Source organism: Microcebus murinus, chromosome X (genome assembly GCF_040939455.1).
Source record: "Microcebus murinus isolate Inina chromosome X, M.murinus_Inina_mat1.0, whole genome shotgun sequence".
NCBI lineage: Eukaryota > Metazoa > Chordata > Mammalia > Primates > Cheirogaleidae > Microcebus > Microcebus murinus.
Window position 1 is genome coordinate 4362974 of NC_134136.1, and position 24876 is coordinate 4387849.

The 24876-nt window shown below is 45.4% G+C and overlaps 1 protein-coding gene across 1 annotated transcript in view; it reads left to right on the plus strand.

Moving 5' to 3' along the window:
* The first annotated feature begins 9090 nt into the window (after positions 1–9090).
* LOC105855297 (diacylglycerol O-acyltransferase 2-like protein 6) overlaps positions 9091–24876 on the plus strand; it is a 59451-nt gene continuing 43665 nt past the window's right edge. The window contains exons 1-5 of the mRNA XM_020285060.2: positions 9091–9172; positions 21616–21726; positions 22135–22205; positions 22568–22772; positions 24457–24631. Of these exons, the coding sequence (XP_020140649.2) occupies positions 9091–9172; positions 21616–21726; positions 22135–22205; positions 22568–22772; positions 24457–24631 (644 nt within the window). The remainder of the gene's footprint in view (positions 9173–21615; positions 21727–22134; positions 22206–22567; positions 22773–24456; positions 24632–24876) is intronic.

A 24876-nucleotide genomic window follows, 5' to 3' on the forward strand; every position in this document is an offset into this window, starting at 1 on the left:
GTTTCCCAATCCTATCTACCTAGTCGTCTTTGCCTTGGCCCAGAGAATGAGAGATACAGAGAAAGTGCTGCAAGAGTCATTGTGTGTGAAGCCAGGGTCTTTACTCTCATGGAAACATTTGCCAGAATCTTTAGGGTGAAGAGCAGCCTCAGGCTGTAGCCTCGCTCTTAAATTAACTTCTGTAGACCACTTTGTCCCTCCTGGCCTATGCTGTGCCATAACTGGCACAATCTGACCTGATGGCCTGGGTAAATGTGCTATGGTGGTCGTTTGGCTGCTTAGCAAGAGGTAACTGCAATCATGCAGATACCTGGATGTGGAGAACAGGGACAGCACAGATGACACTGCAAGGTACCTACTTCTGGGAATAGAGAGAAGACAATGTCCTCTCAGTTCTTGGGCTATAAAAGCAGCCATGTGTTGAAACAAATGATTTGCATAGAAAACATGCTTTTCTGTGGCTTTGGTACACAGGTTTTCTTTGAAGAGGAAGATGACTCAGCCCTCCTTTTCTGGCTTCTGCAGTCTAGCTTAGGAGAGGGGTTTGGAAAGGAGACTTAGTTCCCTCTTGTTTATAGGGTGGTAAGCGGAGGGCTGTCAGGTGATGAGGAGGAGGTTGTGTTTCATGGGAGATGACAGAAGATTCCCAATAATCTATTTGTATACTGCTTAATAAAGGAGTCATCTCACCCTCACAACATAAGCTCCTGAAACTGGTAGTACACAGCTTAAATTCCCCAGGGACTTGGAAAGCAAACAACATCTTCAGCGCTCTTCCAATTGTCAGGCTGCCTCTAGCAATGGCCTATTTCCTGCCCTTGAAACCCACCCTGAGTCCATTCCCCAAATGGGCAGGTTGGGGTTACCTCCTTGGTCCAACTCCACTTAAGATTGGGCCTTCCAGGCAGGGCACGGTGGCTCACGCCTGTAATCCTAGCACTCTGGACCCCATCTCTACTAAAAATAGAAAGAAAATTGGCCAAATAAAAATACATAGAAAAAATTAGCTGGGTATGGTGGCACATGCCTGTAGTCCCAGCTACTCGGGAGGCTGAGACAGGAGGATCGCTTGAGCCCAGGAGATTGAGGTTGCTGTGAACTAGGCTGACGCCACGGCACTCTAGCTGGGGCAACAGAGTGAGACTCTCTCAAAAAAAAAAAAAAAAAAACATTGGGCCTTAGAGAAGATCCAACTCAGTTAAGCCCCCTCACACATTCTATGTTTGAGAGGCAAACCAAACAAGGTGGGTTTGAACCCTGGCTTTAAAAATTGCAAGTGGTATGACCTTGGGCAGTAAAAATTCTCTGAACTGCCTTTTTCTCAGTGTATGTAGATAAGCTGTCTCCTGTGGTTGTGAGAATTTAATGAATAATGGCAGCCATTGTAATAAACTCAAGCAACTGAATAATAAGTGCTTGCTGTTGGCTCAATGACTGCACTCTGTCCACAAAGAAGGGAAAGGAAATGGGCAGGTATCAGCCCCTAGCATGTGCAGGCCATTCCCCATACTATTATTAATACAATGACCCTGCAAAACTCAATCGACTCAAGTTCACACTAGTAAGCAAACTATGTGCTTCCCAATTGCTTGTGCTTTTAGTTATGTGTCTTAAAGCTGCTTAAAAGAGGGAACGGCTTTAAAAATCCAAACTAAAACCACCACTTGTACATCATTGGAGCTCTAGAAATTTCTTCTTAGCTGACTCACTGAAGAAAAGGTTATGCTAGCTCCCCCGCCGCTGCCCCCTCAGCTGGGGGATAAGAAGTGGGAGGCGGTGAGCAAGCCTGGCTTCCTCCATTTTCCTCCCCAGTTCTGTCTGCCTAGCTGCGGAGAAACCAAAAAAGCGCCACCTTCTCTACTCCCACCAGAGCTGGGCCTTTCAGGGTCCTAGAGTGAGCTGGGTTTAGTGGACTCCCGTAAGTGAGGACTCCTTAAAGCTCTCAAAGATAGTAGTTTGAGAGTTTCATAGTTTGCAAAATGCTTATTTTATTCTCACAACCTATCAGACAAGATACTATATCTTCATTTTCCAGAGGAGGAAACTGGCAACGAGAGATGAAGTGAGGGACTTACCTCAGTCACACAGCTAAGAAGTAGAGTGTGCAAACATGTCAGTTTAGCCGAAGCATTTGCCCTCTGTGACTCTTGCATGAGGCAGATTAGGTTCAGAGAAGGTGAGTGCTCGGCACTATTTCTTTTAATGCCGTTATCCACTGATTTGTCCTTTCCACTCTTGTTCCTCTCAACACCCCTGTGAGAAAGACAGGGCAGGGGGTAGAATGAGCTGATTTCAAACCCAAGAAGTTGGAGTCCTGAGTTAAAGTCTCAATTCTCAGGGGCTCCGCTTCTCCCAAGCTGGGTGACCTCAGACAAAGTCTTCTATGATTTAAGGACGGGGAAAATTTTGAAACTAAAACCACCTCCCCCATGTCATCCAAATCCTAGAAAGGCCTCTGCTTACTCCGGGCCTCAAGTTTGCTTATCAACACGACAGGCACATTGTCACCCATTTCTGTTGGGCACCCTACACAAAAGGGCATTATTACCACCACCTCCTTGCAAAACAGCTGTCCCCAGCACCTGCACATCGTTTCCTCACAGATGCCCTTTAACTCACTCATCCAAGTGCAACTCAAAGGGGGCCCACATGGTTCACTCACGTTCCATCACAAGGAGATATGGGTTCTAGATCCAGTTGTGTCACTATCCTAGCTTCTCTGAGACACAGCCAATATCTACCCTACTTGCCTCACAGGCCAGAGCGAGGAGCGAATGAAATCAAATGTGCAAAAGCACTTTGAACAGTTCTAAAACAAGACACTAGAGTGGGGGGTAAGAGTGGTAGGCTGTTGGCAAACTAGAGGGACAGAGGAGGGGATGGTTTTTTTTTTTTTTACTTCATCATTTCTCAACTTTATTTTAACCCCTGCCCTTGCTTTCTCAATGTGTCTCCTAGATATCACCACCAGCCCAAAGATTTGTGGCATGCTTTTGTGTACTGAAATGACTAGCAGAGGACAGAATTATGTGCAGTGGAAACTGAGAACAGGTTTTTATGTATGTACCTGCCAAGCCACCTTTGACAAAATGTGTGTGAAAGGATGATGGGTAAAGTCTTAGATTCCATGTCTTGGTTCAACCAGTAACAAATCCCTCCAAGAGAGTTGAACTGAGCCATGTCTTAGGCCAGCCTAGTCCAGTGTGGTAGCAGGAATAAAAATGATAGCTACTGTGTTATTAAGCACCTCCTATATACTAGTAGTTTTACGTACAATATTTCTAATCCTCGCAACAGCCCAAGATAGATATTATTATAGCCTCAATTTGTAGATGAAGAAATCGAAGCTTAGAGAAGTGATTTCCTAAAGATCACTAAGATCTATGTGGTTCAGCTGGGCCTGGATTGCAGGCTGGCCTGAGGACGTATGAAGGCGCCGCACCCTGGTGGCACACTGGTCTGGAGATAACACCTTCCCTTGTTGTGTCCAAGTGTGGAGCAACAATTCTATCAGCTTTGCCTGCCAGGCCCATCAGGGACATGTGTGAAGCCTGCTTTCTAGGGGAAAACCCCATCTCAGAAACCTACCCTTCATGGGAGCCCACATCCGCAACCTGCAGGAAAACATATCTGCCCCCAGTGCCAAGCTCACCTGCTCTCATCCAGCCCTGCCTCATCTTTGTTCAGATAAATCTTTTAAACCCTCCAACCCTCTCACTCAGACCTTGCTACGTATTTTCTAAGTTAATGGAAGCACCTCTCCATCTAGCAGGCTTTCCAAGACAACTAAGATCAGACCCAGGCCATGAGTGCACAGTGTCTGGGGGACAAGGGCTGGGAGGAAGGGTTTCTGCCTGAACCCTGAGACCCTTCAACACTCAGCAACAGATACAGCCTCAGCTGCCTTGGTGCCCTTGGCCTTCGGTCAAAGGCATTGAGAGATTTGCAGAAAGACTTTCTCGCTAGCTTTATTTAATCTGTCTTCCCCTTTCCTTGTCTGTCTTCTCCCTGGGTAAGCTCCACTCAACTCCAGCTTCCCTGACCACATATATAACGATGGCTGTCATGAGCCCTGACCCTTCCCTGAGCTCCAGACCTATATCCTATATCATCTGCTACACAGCTCGTCTGATGAACAAACGGAACTCAAATTCACCAGTCTTAAAATGAACTCATTGCATTCCCCACCCCTTCTCCCTGCATCAGAGCGTCTTCTGTACCCATCACCTACACAGTGCTCATCCTGAGCAGCTCGGCATTGTTTCTGGCTTTTCCTCTTGACAAAGCAAGCATTCAAATGTGTGCTGAATGAATCCCTGAATGAATGAGTCCCAGCGTGAATCACACTTCATCAGGCAGATTCACAACAATCCAGCCACTTTCTTTTCATATTCAAACAACTTCACATAAAAGAAAACTCTGAACCCCTTCACCTTAAAACGGCAATGATTTCTCACTCAGACTGATAGATCATTTCAGTCTACTGCTGAAAAGACCAATTTTTTACCAAGTGCATTCAGTGTGGAGGTCTGCTTTATATTCTGTTTCTACAGCTTAGCATATAATACTACAGATTCAGCCTTAAAATGATTTTAATGACTTTTAATGACTGCAGATTAGTGTGTAATGTTGCTAGATAATCGCTTACTTAGCCAGCCCCAGATCTGGAACATTTGGATTGTTTCCAGGTTTTTACTGCTTGTTTCTTTATTCATCTAACAAAGTAAATTACCTTATTTGCTTGTGCATCATAAAATATTTCTGGAGGCGGAGGAGTATTGGGCTGTTAAAGGCCAGGAGTGGGAAGGACACTTTTCACTGAATACCCTACAGTTCCTTTTGAATTCTGAATCATGTGAATATATTGGCTATTTGAAATATATTAATATGTGCCAGAAGCCTGCTGTACACCAAGCATTGCACTAAAAGCTGGCTGCAGAGGTGGGGTCTACACTCCCAACTTAATTCCTGGATATGTGTTCTCCCAAAAATATTGGGAACCTAGAGAAGAAAGCAGGGTACAGAGAGAGTCTTAGGGAATGACATTTTCAATGAACGTTGAAGGGTGGGTAGGAGTCAGTCAGGCTGATAGGAAACAGCCAGGGGCCGAGGGCCAGAATAGGAAAGGACGCTTCTTGTTTAGACAGCAAGGCTGCATCCCGGTGTAGCGTGAAAGTGATGAGAAATAACACTTTCAAAGAGGGCAGAAACCCGTGTAGAAAGGGCTCGGAATCCAGGCTCTGGAGTCTGAATTTGATCCCAGAGACAATGGGAGCCTTTGTGGGCTTTGAAACAGGACAGAGAGATGGGAAGAGCTGCTTTCACAGCAGCCCCTCCTACTGCAGCAGGCAGCAAAGTGCTGTCGTCCAGAGACAGTGACAAGGGCCTGAACTAGGGGGACCAGCTGTTCCAGTTTGCCCAAGGCCATCCCAGTTTTATTTCTCAAAGTCCAGCATCCCAGTCAACTAGTTGGCCACACTAGCCTGAACCGAGGTCCTGGGGCCACTGTTCCCCTGGGGCCTTGCCTGCCATGAGAAGTGATCAGTCACTAATGCTTCCAGGAGATTTTGACAGTCCCTCGTTCTGCCCTACCTTGACGGGCCCCTCTTCCAACCACCAGGCCTGGGCCTACTTTCACTAGACTCTAGACTGTCTCATCTCCAGACACACAAAGATTTGTGAGGAAAACATCCCCACTCACCGCTTTCCAGCCTTCTCTTCTACTCCCCTCCACGAACCTCAGGCTCTCATCACATTGAACTGTCCCCAGTGCCGAAGCAAACCTCCGGACTGTCGCGTATCCTGGGCCACCACAGGGAATGCTGCATTGCCACTGCTCAGCCTGTGGGAGCCCGTGGCAAATACCGCCTCCCCGCAGCCCGATCCCAGCGCCACTGAACAGCTCCTGGGTGGCAGACGCTGCGAGGGGAGCTAAATCTCGTGGCAGATGAATATGATTAAGCCCTTTACCAGATGAGGAAACTGAGAGTCGAGGAGGGGAAGTGTCGCATCCAAGGTCACAGAGCTGTTAATACTGGCCCTCCCCTCCGTCTCCTCTGTAATTCTCAGCATGATGGCCCCACTCCCTATACGGATGGATGATGTACACATTGCTTTCACTCCCTGCCCACCCCGGCCCGACACACGCACAGCTGTAGACCTAGAACAATCCCAGACTTACAGTAATGAGGGCCTCAGTGAAGATTCAGTGATGAGGGGATTATGTTTGTCCCTTCTATAGTGCCTAGCCTGGCGCTTGGCGTCGAATAGGTTCTCTGTTAATGTTCCTAACTGAGCTGAAATTGCAATACCCAGACATGTAAGAGTACGACAGAGGGAGAAGATCAGAAGAAACAAATTATATCAAAACCTCAGTTATCCAAAGCTCTCTGGGTGAACCTTTGAATCTAAGAACAAGAATCCTGGGTCTGCTTCTTTCTCAGAGCTACCCTCGCTTCCACCACCCTTTCCTTGATCTTTGTTTCCTTCCACTTTTCTCCTTTCTTTGTTTTTCTATTGCTCCTTCCAAGTTTCCCATGGGTCCAGCTTACCCTAGAAGGTCATTGCCCCTGGCCTGGTGAGCTCCCCGCAGTCTTTCTTGGCCCGCCCCCCCAGGCCCCTTTCACCCAGTCTTTTTCTCCTCACTGCGGCGCCCTCTCCCACGCAGCCTGCCTTCCCCTCCCCGGGGCGGCAGGTGCTTCTCGCTTCTGTGCACCCCAGAGCACCCCATGTAGGTATCTGTCCTACATCTCCTTCCCACACTGGACTGTAAGTGTCTTGCAGGTGGGAATCATGTGACCCGTAAAGATTTGCAAATGAAATTGGCAGGCCTTTCGTCCTTGTTGGCAACCTTTCCTCTGTTATTGCTTACTGTGAGGCAGCCAAGCTTTGCCTTGTTGCTTAGTTGAATTGTAATTGGGAAATCATGAGTACTGGCTCTTTCTATGTCCCCTAGTGTTTATGTTACACTTGCCCATCTGATGTAAAAGAGCTCTGGCTCAGCCAGCACGCTCTGGGTTTTGTGGAGGAAGGGGTGGCCAGTCCAGGTTTGGGCCCAGCCTTGCAAATCCATCTTGCTTAAAGCACTGGGAGACGTGGCCCCCTCGCTGGTCGCACAAACACTTACTTGGGTGCCCACTCTGCACCAGGCCCTGAGCCAGATATTAGGGATACAGAGATAGAAAACGTCCTAGATCTCCTCCATTGACCCGTTTGAAAGTGGAGGCGAGCAGAGACCTGCTCCATAAGGGGCCTTGGAGCTCTCAACACTGTGGGTCTCATCTGTCTTGGGTACTCAAGGCCCCTTTGCATCTGTGCTTTCCCACAGAAGAGCCAGGCCTGCCTCGCCTCCCTCTCTCCCTTTTCCCCTGCAAGTTCAGAGCAGGCATGCTCCAGTCCATCTTGCCCTCTGTGCAGCCCGGCAGTCCCAACTCACTCTGTGGGGAGACGAAGAAGAGGAAGAGGAGAAAAGGTGCCACGTCAGGTGGCCATCTAGGATACATGGGGGAATTGAAAGCACACCCTGACATCCCACAAATGTTCCCTGACCTCAACTCTGAAGAGTCACATTAGTCAGTCTAATGAGGGAGGCCCAGAGCAGAGTGGGCACTGGGGAGACGACAGAGCTCTGCTGATCTCCTTGGAAAAGGGACCCATGTTCGCTTGCATTTATAGGATACTCGGTACCATTTTTATATTTGATTTTCCCAGTAACCCCTTCAGTTACATTCGGCAGATCTTTTTGAGTACCTTCTACCTACATTCAAGGCCTTATGCTGGGAATATTAGCCTTTCCCGTATGACACATCACAAATTCAAGCGTACAAACATTTTTGTGATTTATTTTTTGTTTTAATGTCTGTCTCCTCCACTAGACTAAAAGTTGAAGAAAGCAGGAATCATGTCTGTCTTCTTCCCCACTGAATCCTCAGCACCTAATGACAGTGCCTGGCAAACAGCAGTCACTCAATAGATAATGACAGAAGAAAACAAATCCAGAGGTCTGGGACCTAGGGGCAATCTTTCATTTTGCAAAGGCTGATGTAAAGAAGCAAATCTTAGCCTGAAACATAGTAGATGTTCAATAGACACTAATTGGACAATGTGGCCAAGCAGTGTTAAGGAAAAAAAAAGACACTAATTAGAATAAATGAATAGTAATGACAGGAAATAGGGCCTGCTGTGTGCCAAGCCCTGTGCTAAGCACTTTCCTTTCATTCACTAATTTAATCCTTGGAACATCTTTATGGAGTTGGTGCTATTACTGTCCCCATTTTACAGATGGGGAAGCCAAGGCATAGAGGTTCCCCAATTTGTAAGTGACAGAGCTGAGATGTGAACCCCAGCTATCTGGCTCCAAAGTCACGCCCCTAACCACTGCACTGCCTTCCGGCAATGAAGGCTCAAATGGAGCTCTGAAGAGATGGAGTGATTTCCAAAGAGACGTGGGAAGAGCCTGGTGGGGCTAGGACTGGGAGCCAAGTCTGTTCTCTGTGCAGTGCTTCTCCCACTCGACCATAGGGTGTCTGGCCACCGATACAGAGCCCCTGGGACTAGAGGCACAAAGAGACATCTGAGAAGTCTAGATATCCATGCAGAAAAACAGCCCTAGTGGGCTAGGTGGCTCTCAGCAGAAGACAAGAGAAGACAAAGAGTAACCACTGGGGCAGAAACAAAGTTCCTGCCAGGTTCCTTTTCTTGAGCAGAGAAAGGTAGTGGGTGTTTCCCAAGGGTCCCATTTGAGGCCTAAGCTATTCTCTTTTCCTGAATTAATTTATCAGGAACCCCTGCCCCACCAAAGCTGGAGCCACCCCAAGGCCATTTCTGCAAGATTGCAATTGGTTGCACATGGAGAAAGGGCACATATTGGGGAGATTAGATGATCTGATTTGCAACTGAGGTGTGTAGGAAGTTGGGGCGGGGCAGTGAGTAAGAAAAAGTGGAGGAAAGGTTTGGTCAAACCCGACAAAACCACAGCAGCTAATGGGACTCAGTGACAAGACATTATAGCAAAGCATCTATAATCAACTCAGCTTAAGAGATTTGAGCCTCTGGTTGGGCTTGTTGCCACAACAGAAGATCACCATTCCCATGGCCTTCTCCCGAGAAGATGTTCAGGAGGGCCTCCGAATCTACACTGTTGTGCCGTGGATGCCGTACCTCCTGATTGGAGGTGAGTGAGCCCCACGTGCTGGAGAGCACATAGGGACAGACCAAGAAAGAGGCCAGGCATTTCCAGATGGGGAGGAGGGCTCTGAAGAGACCCTCTGATCGTTCTCCCCTCTCTGGGAAGGAGTGAGGCTGTGGCTGTTTCTGTTTAAAGATCACTCCTGCCTTCTCAGAGGCTGTCCCCTATAAACTAGCTGAAAATAGCCATATTCAGGGACAGGGCAGAGGTGATGGTGGCTTGCAGAATTGATGTTACTAGGGAAGTGGAAGGTGACTTTCTAGTCTAAGATTATGACGAGAAAATTCTGGAAAATCTGAGGGCTGCCTGAGTGACTTATTAGAGTTTTGAGAGAGAGCCAGTTGCTTTTCAGTGGACTCAGGGCACAGCAGCCACCAGTGCTAGGCAAATGGGCTGGCAGCCCAGGCTTTTCTCAGCAGAAACCAGGGCTCTGTGGGCACGCAGTGACGGGGCAAGCTGGGAGGCTGGATGCGGGGAATAATGTCCTCCTGAAGGAGGACAGAGGCAGGAGGCAGCCGGTTCCAACCCATGGCAGGCTATGTGCCCTTTAGAACTGAGGCTCTTGACCTGGGTCCTACAGACCAAGAATTCAGACTGGGGTTGGATTTTGAGATGGAAAAAAATTCACCTGTTTATTTTCACAAACTTGAACTGAAATGATGAACGCAGGCAACAAACCACAAAGGCGTTGGCGGTACCTGTGACTCTGTCAGTAACAGAAAGCACAGAGATGTGGGTTTCATGTGACAGTTGTTGCAGGCATCTCAAAGTTTCATTTATGCTCTTGACTACTTCAAAACCCAGTGGTTATTGGAACGGCCATTAGATCTGGTTATTCAATGAATCAATCAAGAAGTGCATATGTTCTTGTATCACATTTCAATATTTTGATCACTGTGTTTTAATATAATGGGTTTTCTTTGTAAGTCTGTGTATTTAATTTTGTGCATTTAAAAATAATGTTCAGAGAAGGGGTCCATAGGCTTTACTGGACTGCCACAGGGGTCCACAGACCCCAAAAGATGTAGACTTATCGAACGTTATACAAATCAAATCGTGCTGAGCCCATTAATGGCTTGACTTTAGCTATATCAAGTGATAAACTTATTTGTTTGCAGTCTTTCATAGTTTCTTTTTGTTCTCCCTTGCATTTCCCTTAACTTCTTCAGAAAGACCCCTTTGATAAGTTCCAGCCCTCAGCTAGGAAAGTGAGGGACACAGGAATGTCCTAAGAGACTTGGGATCAGGGTGGCAGCCAGCATTTCAAGTCTGGATCTCAGAAAGAGTGGGCAAAGAGAGTAGGGAAAAGAGGTCAAGAGAGGAAGAGCCGCGTGACTGGATTTAGGTGAGGGGTCTTTCCCACCCCAGAAGGCTTGGTATTATATTTGGACACAAGTGCCCAGATTGTTCTGGCTCTACTGGGGCAGTTTCACTCATTAAAGTGTTCTCCTTTTTCTACCAGAAAATGATTCTTTCTCAAGTACTTTTTCCCTCTACTACTTCTCCCCTCTCTAAGGACACTGCCTCTGGTTGGGGGTAGGGTAGAGAGCATGTCACATAACTAGAAAGAAGGGACTGAGATGGGGAGGGTTAGCCTCCTGGTAATGCCTCCCCTGCTCCCAAATCTCACCAGCTTCCAGTCCTCCTGGAAGAGCTGGAGGAGTGGAGTGAGGATGTTAGGGACACACGATGGCACCGACGTGTCTTTAGTGAAAGCACGTCAGAATAAATGTGAATTTTTTTCACCTTCATTTTTTTTTTTTTTGAGACAGAGTCTCACTCTGCTGCCCGGGCTAGAGTGCTGTGGTGTCAGGCCAGCTCACAGCAACCTCAAATTCCTGTGCTCAAGCGATCCTCCTGCCTCAGCCTCCCAGAGTGGATTACAGGCATGAGCCACCACACCCGGCCTTCAATTTTAAAGTTATTTTTTTTATTGTGGTAAAACACACAGAACATACAATTTACCATTTTAACCATTTTTAAGTGTACAGTGCAGTGGCATTAAATACATTCATGAGGCATCACCACAAACCATCTCCAGAATTTTGCACCTTCTCAAACTGAAGCTCTGTATCCATTAAAAAGTAACTCCTTAATTCTCCCTCCTTCCAGCCGCTGGCAGCCCCCCCATCCTACTTTCTGCCTCTATGAATTTGCCTATTCTCAGCACCTCATATACCTGGAATTATGATTCTAGTGTTTATCATTTTGCGACTGGCTTATTTCACTTAGCGTAATGTCTTTAAGGCTCACCCATGTGGCAGCATGTGGCAGGATTTCCTTGTTTTTTAAGGCTGAATAATGTTCTCTTGTATGGATATGTCACCTGTTGTTTATCCATTCATCTGTCCATGGACACTTAGTTTGTTTTCACCTCTTAGCTGCTGTGAATAATGCTGCTATGAATATAAGTTTACAAACATCTCCTTGAGAGTCTGCTTTCAATTCTTTTGGATATATGCCCAGAAGTGGAATTTCTGGATCATACAGTTCTGTTTTTAAGTTTTTGAGAAACTGCCATCTTGTTTCCCACCAACAGAGCGCCAGAGTTCCAGTTTCTCCACATCCTCACCACTGCTTCTTATTTTTGTTTTGTTTTCTTTTAAATAACAGCCATCCTACTGGGTGTGAGATGGTATCTCGTGGTTTTGATTTGCATTTCCCTGATGATTACTGATGTTGAGCATCTTTTACATGCTTTTGGCCATTTGTCTTGACTTCTTTTAGGCTGATTGTCTTTACCATTCCATTTGTCTTTCTCTACTAGTTTAGGTGTTATACATCTTGTTTCTGTTCTTATAGTGATTGTGCTAGAAATTATGACACAAATCGTGGGTCTTGGAGGTTACCAAAGTAGGACAGCATCTAATATGGTGTGATGCCCACAGAGGTGCCTAAGACATTCAAATCTGTTCAACTCAACAGTTATAGAATAAATAGTAAGTATAAGACCTTGGCCTTTGTAGAATACAATTTAATTATGGGCTTCTTACTATCTAGCAATAGAGAAAAATCAATCATTCATTCGACTATTGTGCACATTTTATGTGCCAGTGCTGGACACATCCACAAATCACTAGAATGTAAGACAGACTGTGATAAGTGAAAGAAAGAGCCATGATGAAGTGATATTAGGCTGTTGGAGAAATAAAATATTACGCCAAGTTGAGGGGATCATGAGGAGACCGGAAAGAGAAACAATGCAAACAGGACGTGAGTTCTGGAGTTCATCAGAACTTGGATGACAATTAGCTGTGTGACTTTGGACAAGCACTTTAATCCCTCTGAGTCTTAGTATCCCCATCCTCTCAGCCTGGTCCACGGAAAATGCTCCATATAGAAAAATGTCGCTCCTTTCTTTCTTTCCTTCCTTCCTTCTCTTCTTCCTCCTTCTATTTTTTGCCCTCTTTCTTTCATTCCTGCTATTTTGGTTAGTGCTTCCCCACCTTTCCACACGATGTTCAGAATCATGGCTGATTAATGAGCATTACTGGGAGTGATGGGGGAGGAAACGGAAAAGGGAGGAAAGGAGGAAAAACAAGGAGAGAGGCAGAAAGAAGAGGGAAAGAAGATGGATTGGGAGAGTGTGGAATTCAAATACTCATGGTTCTTAGAATTAGGCAGTGGCTCTGACAGCCCTCTGAGGGCCAGCTTTGATTCAGAGGATGGCTCTCCATCTGTCTCTTCTGGGCTTGTACCACCAACATCTCCCTAACCTATCGCAGCATCCTCTTTCCCAGTCCTCTCGCCTCTGGCCTCCCCCCTCTGCGATCTTTTCCACTGCCTGCTCCTGAAAGGGTCTTTTACCGGCATCTTGGATTGCATCCCTTCTCCTGTTTAAAACTAGTCAGCAGTTTCTCATGGCCCACGCGATGATACGCAAAGGTGTTAGCCGGGGCTCCTCCGCTCTCCGGGGCTAACCCCTTACCGGCTCGTCTCCCTCCCCTTCCCCTGTATGAAGTTCATATTCTAGGCAATCTAGTCACTGAACGGGAAATGTGCTCCCCCGCTCCTTCGCCTCTGCTCAGACTACTCCCTCCACTGGAAAGCTACCATGGTAGCTCTTCCTGGGCTATCCACGGACACCCCTTCCTTTGCGTGATTATTCAAGCCCTATCTTCTCTGCAGCATTTTCCAGACAACCCAAGAGCACATCACCTCTGAAAGTCTACAGCACCTTATAAGAAGAGACTGGGTAGCAGTCCTTATATCTTTTGTCCCCTCCATCCAATAAGCTCCATGAGAACAAGAGCCATTTCTTATCATTATTATATTTAGTGCAAGACCAGGCTCGACACTAAATTGACAGTCCTTCCAGATTTCTTTTTCCTCAGCAGAAACCTTTACGTCTACTTCCTGTTCTTTTCTTTCTCAGACATTTGTGTGTGTGTGTGGGGGGGGGCCTGCCCTCTTTCTCTGGTTTCTGGTACCATAAAAAAAAGAGAGAGGCCAGGCACAGTGGCCCAGGCCTATAATCCTAGTACTCTGGGAGGCCAAGGCGGGCAGATTGCTCAAGGTCTGGAGTTCGAAACCAGCCTGAGCAAGACCGAGACCCTGTCTCTACTAAAATTAGAAAGAAATTAATTGGCCAACTAAAAATATGTAGAAAAAAATTAGCCAGGCATGGCAGCACATGCCTGTAGTCCCAGCTACCCGAAAGGCTGAAGCAGGAGGATCACTTGAGCCCAGGAGTTTGAGGTTGCTGTAAGCTAGGCTGATGCCACGGCACTCTAGCCTGGGCAACAGAGTGAGACTCTGTCTCAAAGAGAGAGAGAGAGAGAGAGAGAGAGAGAGAGAGAGAGAGAGAGAGAGAGAGAGAGAGAGAGAGAACATAGTCTTGGGAATCAGACAGACCACTTCTGTCACTTGTTTGCTGTGAGACCTTGTGCAGGTATTATTTTTTTGTGTGACCTTGAGCAAGTAAGTCACACACTCTCCATCATAATAGAAACAGCAGAGTACCTACCCCTTAAGACTGGTTCTGAAGACCAATGAGGTGAGAAAATCCTCTATAGATGGTTATTTTCTTCCTCTGAATTATAGAAATTGACATTGCTTGGAGCCCAACCACCTCACCACCTAAGACACTGCCAACCTTGTCACTTGATCAACAAAGGAGTGACAACCACTACTGAGACAGGTACCCTAGACTCTGATTTCATTGCACCATCAAGAAGAATAAGCATAACCAGGTCCTAGAAAATTAAGCAGATAGAAACTCTGATGCATTCCCAGCATTCCCACATGCCCAGTCAATGCATCCTTCGCTACTCCCCTCCATCACCTCTATGTCCAATCAGCTGTGTTGGGCTGAAAATTCTACCTCCATAGTATATTCCAAATTGGTTTGAGAAATAGTAGCCTGTTTCAGGTTTCCATTGTCTCTCATCTGCACTGATACTCTTAGCTGATCTCCTTGCCTACAGTGTCTCCTGCTCGCACAGTAAGCCCAAATTATCTTCCTGAAACACAAATGTGATCGTGCTACCTTCACTGCCTTCTCATTCCCTTCAGCATCAGGCCTCATGTTCCCAGCTTCTTCCCCAGCTTTCCCCTCTGTTCCACAGTGTCCTCATGCTACCTGCATTTGTTCAGGTTATGGGGTTACTTACAGGCTTCAGACTCCCCCATTTCCGGGCCTTTGTTTAAGCTCTTCCTTGTGCATGGAGGGCCCTTCCTCCACCAATCCATCTGTCAAAAACCTACCCTTCCTCCAGAACTCAACTTTAAGTCTTACCTTCCACACGAAGCCTAGAGTTTCTGGAAGGCAGGAGCTTTGTGTTTTACATGAATTCACACACCTATGAAGTGCTTAAAATAACCCTTGGCACATAATAAAGACTCAACAAATGCTACCTATGTTTTTTTTTTTTCCCCAAACCTTGGAGTGAAGATACATGACCTCTCTGAACCTCAGTTTCTTCATCTGTAAAATGAAGGTAAAATTATCTACCTATCAGGGTTGTGAGAGGATTAAATGAGAAAATACACATTAAAGTGCCGAACAGAGTGCTGTTTCACAATGAATGCTCACTATATGATATCAACAGCCACACTTGCCTTATTTTCATTATTTCCATATTTACTCCCTTCACCCTCCTCCTTCCAGTTCCCCACCCTGTCCCCTTGGCTTTTAGCACAGAGATTCCATAGATGGCTGCCAAATTCTTGTTGTTGTGGAATGATGCGAGAGGGGGGCTTCCAATTTGCCATCCTCTTGATATCACTTCACTTAATTTTTTTTTTATGAGGTCTGAGGTTTTGGTCAAGGTTCATTTTGCTGCCTATGGCTATCCAATTGTTCCAACACCATTCATTGAAAAGACTATTCTTCCTCCATTGAATTGCTTTTTCATCTTTGTCAAAAATCAATTGACCATATTTGTGTAGGTGTATTTCTTGACGCTATTCTGGTCGATGGGTCGATATGTTCATCCCTTCACCAATACATCACTGTCTTCATTATCATAGTCTTACACTAAGTCTTAAAATCAGATAGTGTAATTCCCTTACTTTTATTCTTTCTCAAAATTGTTTTAGTTATTATAGCCCCTCTGTTTTTCTATATAAATTTTTGAGTCAGCTTGTCTATGTCTATAAAACTCCTGATACCAGAGTAAGGCAAAGATACTTCAAGAAAAGTAATTTACAGGCCTATATGCCTGATGAACATAGATGCAAAGAAAACCTTGACACAATACCGGCAAACCAAATTCAACAACACATCAAAAGGATCACACACCATGATCAATTGATTTGTCCCTGGGATGCAGGGATAATCCAACATATACAAATCTATAAATGTAATATACCAGAATGACAGAATGAAGGATAAAAATCATCTCAACAGAGGCAGAAAAAGCATTTGACAAAATTCAACATATTTTCATGGTTAAAAACTCTCAGCAAATTAGATAGAGAAGGAATGCATGTCAACATAATAAAGGCCATATATGAAAAGTCCACAACTAACATCATACTAATGATAAAAAGCTGAAACTTTTTCTTCTAAGATCAAAAAAAAATGTTCAACATAGTACTGGAAATCCTACCAAGAGCAATTAGATAAGAAAAAGAAATAAAAGGCATCTAAAGAGGAAAGGAAGATGTTAAATTGTCCATTAGCAGATGACATGATCTTATTTATAGAAAACCCTAAAGACTTCACCAAAAAACTGTTAGAACTAATAGATGAATTCAGTAAAGTGGCAGGATACAAAATAAACATGTGAAAATCAGTTGCATTTCTACACACTAACAATGATCTATCCAAAAAAGAAATAAAGAAAACATCAACCCCATTTACAATAGCATCAAAAAGAATGAAAGGCGGGGTGCGGTGGCTCACACCTGTAATCCTAGCACTCTGGGATGCCAAGGCTGGTGGATTGTTTGAGCTCAGGAGTTTGAGACCAGCCTGAGCAAGAGCGAGACTCCGTCTCTACCAAAAATAGAAATAAGTTAATTGGACAGCTAAAAATATACAGAAAAAATTAGCCGGGCATGATGGTGCATGCCTGTAGTCCCAGCTACTTGGGAGGCTGAGGCAGAAGGATTGCTTGAGTCCAGGAGTTTGAGGTTGCTGGGAGCTATGCCGACACCATGGCACTCTAGCCTGGGCAACAAATTGAAACTCTGTCCAAAAAAAAAAAAAGAAAGAAAGAAAAAATGAAATACTTAGGAATAAATTTAACCTATGAGGTGAAAGATCTGTATATTAAAAACTATAAGTCAATGAAAGAAATTGAAGAAGATAACAAATAAATGGAAAGCTATTGGAAGAATTAATGGATTCATGGATTGGAAGAATTAATATTATTAACATGTACATATTACTCAAAACAATCTATAGATTCCATGCAATCCCTATAGAAATTTTTCAAAGAAACAGAAAAAACAATTCTGAAATTTGTATGGGACTACAAAAGGTGCTGAATAGCCAAAGCAATTTTGAGAAAGAAGAAGAAAACTGGAGTCATCACATTTCCTGATTTCAAATTATATTACAAAGGCACAGTAATCAAAATAGTATGGCACTGGCATAAAAGCAGACATACAGACCAATGAAACAAGATACAGAGCCCACACAGCAAAGGAAACAATCAACAAAATGAAAAGGCAACCAACAGAATGGAAGAAAATATTTGCAAAATATATATCTGATAAGGGGTTAATTTTCAAAATATATGAAGATCTCATACAACTTAACAGCAAAAAAGGGGAGGGACTAATTTTTAAAACATGCAAAGGACCTGACTACACATTTTCCAAAGAATACATACTAATAGCCAACAAGTACATGAAAAGATGCTAAACATTACTGGTCATCAAGGAAATACAAATCAAAACCACCATATACCTGTCAGAATAGCTATTATCAAAAAGATAAGATGGTTCATGCCTGGAATCCCAGCAATTTGGGAGGCCAAGGCAGGGAGGATTGCTTGAGGCCAGGAGTTCAAGACCAGTCTGGGCAATATAGTGAAAGCCTGTCTCCACTAAAAACACAAAAACATTAGCTCAGTGTGGTGGTGCATGCCTGCAGTCTAGCTACTCAGGAGGCTGAAGTGGGAGAGTCACTTGAGCCTAGGAGTTCAAGGTTACAGTGAGCTATGATTGCACCACCACAATCCAACCTGGGTGACAGAGCAAGACCCTGTCTCAAAAAAAAAAAAAAAAAAGATAAAAGATACAAGTATTAGCATGTGGAGAAAAGGAAATCCTTGTACACTGTTGATTGGAATGTAAATTGGTACAGCTGTTATAGAAAATAGTGTGGAGGGTCCAAAGGTAATGAAATTAGTATCTTGAAGAGATACCTGCACTCCCATGTTCATTGCAACATTATTCACAATAGCCAAGATAATGGAATCAACCTAATGTTCACTGATAGATGAATGAATAAAGAAAATGGGATACACACACATTTACGCACACACTAGAATATTATTTAGCCATAAAAAGAAGGAAATTTGGCTGTGTATGGTGGCTCACGTCTGTAATCCTAGCACTCTGGGAGGCTGAGATGGGAGTATCCCTTGAGCTCAGGAGTTCGAGACCAGCCTGAGCAAGAATGAGACCCCGTCTCTACTAAAAATAGGAAAAATTAGCCAGGCATGGTGGTGCACACCTGTAGTTACAACTACTCGGGAGGCTGAGGCAGGAGGATTGCTTGAGCCCAGGAGTGTGAGGTTGCTGTGAGCTAGGCTGATGCCATGGCACTCTAGACCAGGCAACAGAGTGAGACTCTGTTTCAAAAAAATAAAAAAATAAAAAGAAATTAGCTGACAACTAAAAATATATGGAAAAAATTAGCCGTGCATGGTGGCTCGTGCCTGTAGTCCCAGCTACTCGGGAGGCTGAGGCAGGAGGATCGCTTGAGCCCAGGAGTTTGAGGTTGCTGTGAGCTAGGCTGATGCCACGGCACTGTAGCCCAGGCAACAGAGTGAGACTCTGTTTCAAAAAAATAGGAAGGAATTAGCTGACAACTGAAAATATATGGAAAAAATTAGCCAGGCATGGTGGCGCATGCCTGTAGTCTCAGCTACTCGGGAGGCTGAGGCAGCAGGATTGCTTGAGCCCTGGAGTTTGAGGTTGCTGTGAGCTATGATGATTCTATGGCACTCTAGGATGGGCGACAGACTGTGTCTCAAAAAAAAAAAAAAAGGAAATTCTGCCATTTATAACAACACGGATGAACATGGAGGATGTTATGTTAAGTGAAATAAGCCACACACAGAAAGACAAATACTGTATGATCTCATTTATAGGTGGAATCTGAAAAAGTTGAACTCACAGAAGCAGAGCATAGAATGGTGGTTGCCAGGGCCTAAGGCAAAGGGGAAATGAGATATTGGTCAAAGGGTACAAAGTTCCAGTTATAAGATAACGTATAACTTATTATTTGGTGATAATATAAAGTATGGTGATTATAGTTAATACACTGTATCATTTATTTGAAATGTGATAAGAGAGTAGATTTTAAGTGTCCTCACCCCCCATGCGCATACACAAAGGGTAACTATGTGTGTTGGTGGTGGACATGTGGATTAATTTGATTGTGGTAATCAAGGCACAAGGTATACGTATATCAAATCAACATGTTGTACACCTTGAATATGTACAATTTTTATTTATCAATTATGTCTCCATAAAGCTGGAAAACATTAACTTGAAATGGATCATAGATCTAAATGTAAAACAGAAAACTGTAAAACTTTTGGTAGAAGACATAGGAGAAATCCTGAGGTAAAGAGTTCTTAGATTTGACACCAAAAGCACAATCTGTAAAAGGGAAAATCATGGATAAATTGAACTTCACCAAAATTAAAAGCTTTTGCTCTAAGAAAGACTCTGTTACAAGAATGAAAAGATAGACACAGATTGGGAGAAAATGTTTGCAAATCATATATCAGGCAAAGAACTTGCATCCAAAACTCTTTAAAGAACTCTCAAAAGTCAACAGTAAGAAAACAAACCACCTAATTGAAAGTGGGCAAAAGATTTGAATAGACACTTCACCAAAGAGGATATACAGAAAGTAGATAAGCACATGAAAAGCTATTATGTATCATTAGCTATTAGGGAAATTAAAATTAAAATTATGATGAGACACCACTGCACATCTATTAGAGTGGCTTGGCTGTCTTCAGTACAAGCTAAATTAGGAGCCCACCTATGTCAACTTCCTCCTTGATAACCTCTCAAAGATGCCTCACTTGAGAGAATTTGGAACCGTCTCCTGCTGTCAAGGCCATAATATCTAAGGCAGTGTCACACATACATACACACAAATGTTTATTCTGCATCATTCCTTCCTCAGGATACCCTTGCTTTATGTCACAGAACTCCTGGTTCTGTGAGCTTTAGCTCTTCCACATTTGGCTTCTGTTCCTCCTATCTCTTTAAATCCCGCTTTTGTCACCATGGATGACAACGACGACGACATTCAAATAAATAGTCTGTGTCTGGAAGCTTTGTCCTCAAAGGACATTGATGATGTCCTGCAGGGCCACACCTGCAGTTCCAATAGATTCCACAAGGGGGTGCTGGCGTTATCGCGAAAAGGGCTCTTAGCTGTCCTTTAGGACTGGCAGGTAACCTAAGGAGTTACAAAGCACACAATTACTCTGTCTACCCTTTGTAAATAACATCACATTTATATAACATTATACATGCCGAGCAAACACTCATAGTTTAATTTTATGTGTTATTGAAAGAAGAAAACATTTACTTATTTCTTTTTCAATCAATCTACAGATATGTGTTGATTATTTATGTGCCAGACACTGTTCCAAATACTGGGGACACAAAATTTATTTGAAACAAGATATAAAAGAAATGATACACTTAGACTACCTTTAATTAGTAATGATTCTTATTTATCTGAGTTTTTTTCTGAAGCCTAACTGGCAAATATACTGTCATCTTTTATGAAGGTCAGAGGTAGGTGGGGCTTTTATCCACAGCAGGCTGCTCATAAAATTCCTCCCACCGCTAGTTCCTGTCTAATTAGCATGGCAGCCAGCATTGCAGCCAGCTCTCCTAAGGGGAGTTCAGCCTATCACTAAGGTTTCTTCTGCTCCATAGCATGACCTTTGAAAGCAGTGCCATTCAGTCTTTTTCCTGCCATTTTCATGTATGTCCAAAATGCAAGAGACAAACCTGATGGTAGGTAACTCTTGAGTTTCTTCCCCTTCTCTGAAACTTTTATGTGCCAGGATGTGGTACCTGGTCAAAGAAATCATTCCCTCAGCCAGGTCTTTTTTTATTCACAATATGTGTACTTAGCCTCTCTTTCTCATGACTGCAGATTTAAAAATGGAATTCAATTCCCACTGCTGTAAGATGTATTATGTTTGCATTTCCCAGCCTGCTGCGGCCCTTTGCTAACAGAGATAAATTTTTTCCTTTTCTGAACCTTTGCGACATTTTGAATGGGGCAAAATAGAACACAGTAAAGCAGTTTTTAATCCATGTTTTCTTCTCAGCATCAAACAGCCTGTACACTGCAGGCAACCCCTCTCTATTGGAATATGAGGACTTAACAGTTCAACAAAAGAAGGAGGGTCAAGCTTTTAGAAAGAATTTCCTAAGGCCCCAAAATGAGGATGTCAGCCCCTACCCCAAAGTGCTCCTCTTCCCACTTGCCGAGCAGAGCTGTCCTTGGACCCTGCCTGAGGGTCTGCTCTGAGAACCTCATGCTTCTGCTGTCTCCTCAATTAAGATCTCAGCCATCAAGGAGACCCCGGTCTGAGTGCTCAGAGGCCAGTCTGGACCACAGCAGGGCTGGGTAGAGGGGGGAGGTAAGGGGAGAGGGGGAGAGGGAAACAAGGTTGCACACCAGCCTCGCCCTACTTCTTCGGTGTAGAGCAGAGATCAGCCTTGTGAGAGGTGTACTAAAGCTTGAACCCTTTGTGTCCCCTCAGGATCTGCTTGTGCCGTCATTTTATTCTTCTATCTGCCATTCACTAAGTTCTGGCCCTTGACCATGCTCCTTGGGGCTTGGATAGTCTATGATCGGAACACCCACAGTAGAGGTAAGAGACGGGGCAGAGTGGCGGTCCTGTCCGTGCCAAGGATGGAGCCACAGGAGGGAGAGGGAAGGAGACAGGGAGAAGCAAAGGAAGGGAAGAGGGGAAAGGAGGGAGAGGGGAGAGCAAAGGTCAGCAGGGACAGAGGTCTTTGCCATGTGGCTCAGGAAGAATGAAGAGGTTAAGGTTTCTGGGCAGGTGCCCCCAGCCTCAGGCTGTTTTCGTATCGCCTTTCTGACCGGCTCCAGAGGAGCAGGGGCTTCCTATGTCTTGGGGGTTGTGTCCACGGACAGTACCTACAGCTCTGAGGTATGACAAGGAGGTCCCTCCTGTGACCCGAGGACTGAGGCAGAACTCTCCATCTCTGGGAGAGGCAATGTCCCATCTGCTCTTCCCTTCCTTCTGTACCCACAGATTGTAGACGTTCGACTTGGGTACGAAACTGGACCCTCTGGAAATATTTCGGAAGTTACTTCCCAGTAAAGGTGACTATCTTTGGGTGCCCTCAGTCCCTGTTGCCTAGACTCCACTCCCTACTCTGCTCCATATTTTCAAAGGCTTTGGTGGTCAGCAGCGAAGGTCAAGGCCCAGAGGCGTAAGGCAGAGCAAGGGCCCAAGATGGATGGGCAGGTGGGGGCAGGTGCGCAGCAGCCTTTCCCGCAATGGCAAGCCCGGGTCAGCCTCTCTGACCATCGCAACCCCTGGCAATCCCATGACAATAATGACATCCCAATGAACAGAGATTTGAGGCTCCCAGATGGAAACTTAGGCTGTCTGCTGGGGTTTGAGAACACGCCCTCTCATCCTTCTTCCCCGCCAACGCTCTGACTCCATCTCCCTCTAACAGCTGGTGAAGACTCACGACCTTTCTCCAAATCAAAACTACATCATCGCCAGCCACCCCCATGGCCTTTACTCTTATGGTGTCTTCATCAACTTTGCCACCGAGGCCACTGGCTTTGCTAAGATTTTCCCATCCATCACTCCCTCCTTAGGGACCTTGGAAGGGTTCTTCTGGATGCCAATTTTGCGAGAGTTTCTGATGTGTTTGGGTGAGTATAAGAAATGTCATTCTCTTACCTACCTCGGGGCTCCAACCCCAATAAGCCCTGACAGTCACTCTTCAGGACTTGATAGAAAATGAGTCCAGAACACTCTGGGTCAATCATAGGAGTATGAGGCCAAGCATCAAGTTATGTCCAATGTTTGGGAGGTAGGGTTTGGTTGGGCAGCAGGGGAAGTTACAGGTATTCATAAGAGGTGCTAGGATTCCTTTCAGAAGGAGAATCTATGGAAATAAGAGGGTGAAAGCCAAGTATTAAACACAAATGCAGGGAAAAGCAGGTGTGAGTGGGTTAGCTCAGACAAACTTCACCAGGCTCTTTCTGAGATGTTAGTTGGCTTCTTTTGCCCAGTCATTTGTACAGTAGCTCTCATCCCACCACGTCTTGAAGACATTTTAAAGTCTCTCATACTAGCTAGTGTGTTCCTGGTCCATGACCTTCATCTCCTGGGAACCTCTTCACCCTTGGGATAAAGGATAGGCAAGTTTCAGGCTCCAGGACAACTTCTCTATGCCAGGCTTCGAGCTAGGGCACTATGACAGATGTCACTCTCTGGGTGAATATTCATCCTTCTGGACACCAGAGAACATCTGAAGCCAAACATTAGAAGGTATGATGCATTTATCTGGAGGGGCGAGGTGGGACTACTGGAGTCCCGGAGGGTGCTTCTGCTCTGCTCCCCTGTGAGGTTGGCATGGCCCTGGAGAGGGAGCTCAGTGGCTGGAGCCTGGATGCAATTTCTGCCATCCCAGTAGAGAATAGAAGGTAAGCACAGGGCAAAGATGAGAGACAAAAAGACTTTGTTACTGTTTGGAACAACAGGATGTCATCCACATTCCATCATTCAGCTACACTTCAGTTGGGCTTCTGTAGGCTCTTGGGTCTGCCTGCTCTCCAGAAACCCCAGCCAATGGCTCCCCTTCGACAGGTTGCTCTTAGGGAGGAAGCAGGTTGGTGTTGGCTAGTCCTGATAACCCCTAGAGCAGAGAACTCTCCAGAGTGGGAGTAGAGGGTCTCCAGTGTTGTCACCCTGGGCAGAGTGGAGGATGGCTGTGGTTCATGGGTTGAGAGGGAAGGGCTGGGCTTAAATACTGTTGATCTGAAAGGTGGTAGGCTTTGGGTAGTAGTAGGTAGAGCTCGTATAGATACAACTGTAGCAGCACAGACCCTCAAGGTAAGCAAGCAGCTGACCTCAGGGCCGGGCGTGGTGGCTCACGCCTGTAACCCTAGCACTCTGGGAGGCCGAGGCGGGTGGATCGCTCAAGGTCAGGAGTTCAAAACCAGCCTGAGCAAGAGAGAGACCCCGTCTCTACCAAAAATAGAAAAAATTAGCCGGGCATGGTGACGCACGCCTGTAGTCCCAGCTACTTGGGAGGCTGAGGCAGGAGGATTGCTTGAGCCCAGGAGTTGGAGGTTGCTGTGAGCTAGGCTGATGCCACGGCACTCTAGCCTGGGCAACAGAGAGAGACTCTGTCTCAAAAAAAAAAAAAAAAAAAAAGAACCAACCTCAGGCCAGGGCTAACCCACTATATGGAGGTCAAAGACGGAAAGGTGGAAACAACAGTAGTCGGGAAACAGAAGCGCAGTCCCCAACAGGAAGAGCCTAGAGGAACTCCTTACTCCATCCTCAGGCACCAAGTTTGTTCTAACACTTGACTCTTTGGTTTCACAGGTGCACGCCCAGTGAGCGAGTCGTCTCTGAAGTACATCCTGACCCAGAAAGGCTCAGGCAATGCCATGATTATCGTGGTGGGTGGAGCTGCCGAAGTCCTCCTGACTCGGCCTGGAGAAACCGTCCTCTTCCTCAGACAGCGTAAAGGTTTTGTGAAGTTGGCACTGATGACAGGGTGGGTCTCCAGGTTCTGGCACTCTCTTGTCAGGGTGCCGTAGGCCCTCTGTAGCCCTCTCCAGAGTGGCGCCCTCCCTGGGAACGCTGTGAGAGTGGGCTTCCTCCTCATTTGGAGTCCTTCTCTCTACGACCTCACCCTGTGCCTCAGGGGTGTGTGGGCCGCCCGATACATTTCAATGGGCACTTTTCTTACTTGAAGTTAGAAAAAGAATCGCAGCAGAAGACCTTTTACTTTCTGCCCAT